The 2,236-nt window shown below is 28.1% G+C and overlaps 1 protein-coding gene across 1 annotated transcript; it reads left to right on the top strand.

The window, feature by feature from the left end:
* The first annotated feature begins 564 nt into the window (after nucleotides 1–564).
* On the top strand, nucleotides 565–1,620 carry LOC131665478 (speckle-type POZ protein-like B). The gene has a single exon (XM_058937373.1). The coding sequence runs from the start codon at nucleotides 565–567 to the stop codon at nucleotides 1,618–1,620; it is 1,056 nt and encodes a 351-aa protein (XP_058793356.1).
* The last annotated feature ends 616 nt before the right edge of the window (nucleotides 1,621–2,236 follow it).

The raw sequence follows: 2,236 nt of genomic DNA on the forward strand, positions 1-2,236 counted from the left end.
ACAACTGTTATAGATAACATCATTATCAAGTAGAACAGTAAAATATTTTTATAATGATAATTATTTGAAATGTTTTATTATTCGACAAATTTATCAAATATACTGTTCAGACAATATATCACCAAACTCTTTTTCAAACTATTTTCAAAATTGTAGTAAAAAAATTATTTCGTTGTAAGTCTAAAAAAATTGGTTCATAGCAAAGATCAACTTCTGTAGCTACATAACTACTATGCTTACCTGTTGATTTATTATACAAGTACAATGATGAAAACCGTTTTTAACCCTTTACATATTAAACGCGCGTTACATAAAATAAATTGAATTTATCGAGATCCTCTGAAGAGATATTTTACGTATTTACAGAAAAGTTCATGTCATATCGAATATACGTGACTTAATGATATCAAGTAGCGAGTTACCAAAAACCAGAATATTTCAAGTTATATGTAGCATCAGTCACATCGAGTTGTGCATTAGGGAAAGGTTGATTTTTAATTTTGTAGTGTATTATAAAACTTTCGATTCTTATTTATTCTTTGTGTTGGAAATTGTTTATTAATAATGTCTATTACAAGAAGAACTGGAGAAATGATAAAAGTATCACACTTTAGACATTCGAATATGGAGTATGAATATATTTGGCTCATAAAAGACTTCATAAATTGTTACAATGTTAGTGGGTTTGGACACGCTCACGAATCACCACCTATTTTTATTGGATTTAATTATGAATATGAATGGACTTTGGACATCTACGTCGCTGGTTACAATCTTAAAAATGTGGACTATATTGGTATCGTTTTTTATCTGTGGAATAAAGAAAAACACAAAGACAAGAAGTTTACAGTTGAAATTTCTATACTCGATCAAGATCACGAAAGACATTTTACAAGAAAAGCTATATTGTTTCATGAAAATATAAGTAAATCTGATGGAATATTCGAAGATTTTGTGCTGAGAAGTGATTTATGGAATAGACAGGAATTATTGTCAAATAATGAATTGAAGATAGCTTGTAAAATTTGTATTGGCGAAGCAAATACTCGTGATAAGCTCACAGAGGTACAATATGCTCATAATTATTCAGAGGAAATCTTGAAAAAATTGTTCGATAATAGACAGTTCAGTGATTTTAAAATTATCGTTGAAAAGAGAGAATTTCGTGTTCATCGAGCTATTCTTGCTGCTATCAGTCCCGTCTTCCATGCAATGTTCGAGAGTAAAATGCGTGAGAGCAATGAAGGAAGAGTACACATTGAAGATGTCGAAGCTGATGTAATAGAAAAAACATTGTATTTTATTTATGTCGGTAAATTGAACGATATCGAAGATCTCGCCGACAAAGTTCTAGCAGTCGCGGAAAAGTATCAGTTAGAGTCGCTCAAACAGCGGTGTGAATATATTCTTGTTAAACAACTAAACCTCGACAATGTTTATGATACTCTATTATTAGCCGATAAGAATAATGCGAACGAATTGAAAAAGCAGACGATCCAGTTTTTTCTCAAGAACGCTGAAAAGCTATTTACCGAAGAAATGGACTTTAAAACATCCGTAGCTATGCTACCGATAAACTTGCAGACTGAAATTATTTGTACGTTTGTCTCAAAACTTTGAAATTATTTTAATTTGTATTTTAATTTGTATGAAATCATTGAATCAATAGAGCTATAAATATATTCACATGATAATTTCTTTTATTGTATCTTTGTGTATGATATTATAAATAAATGATTACTTCTACAGGCTAGTTTCAATTTAATATATTTTATCGTAAATTTCTACCCATTCTTTGAATATTTTGAAAATTAGTTTAAATTATATATTTATTGATCAGGTACAATGTGCTTCCAATAAGTTGCTTACAGTATAATTTTCAAAATGAATTCGTTCAATTACGAATTTTGAAATTATTTTTTTATGCAATGGTTTTTAATTTTATCGATTATTCATCTAATTTGATTTCTTTATAAAAGTATTTTATAAAAGCACTAAAATTGAACCTTGCACAACAATTTTATTAACTGAATCTATTAATTACATTTTTTAATCTTATCTTTTTATTTTGGTGAACCATAATATTATACTATAGCCAAGGATATTTTACTCAAATTAAAAAGATCGTTATTTTCGTGTTATAATTTTGCTCATACTTTTCGATTCTATTTGTTCGAAATTACTGTTAATAGAAAAAGGTTAAATATATAAATACGATCAATAATAGTAATAAACG

The sequence above is a fragment of the Phymastichus coffea genome, unplaced genomic scaffold (genome assembly GCF_024137745.1).
Source record: "Phymastichus coffea isolate CEN01 unplaced genomic scaffold, Cenicafe_Pcof_1.1 PCOF00052, whole genome shotgun sequence".
Lineage (NCBI taxonomy): Eukaryota > Metazoa > Arthropoda > Insecta > Hymenoptera > Eulophidae > Phymastichus > Phymastichus coffea.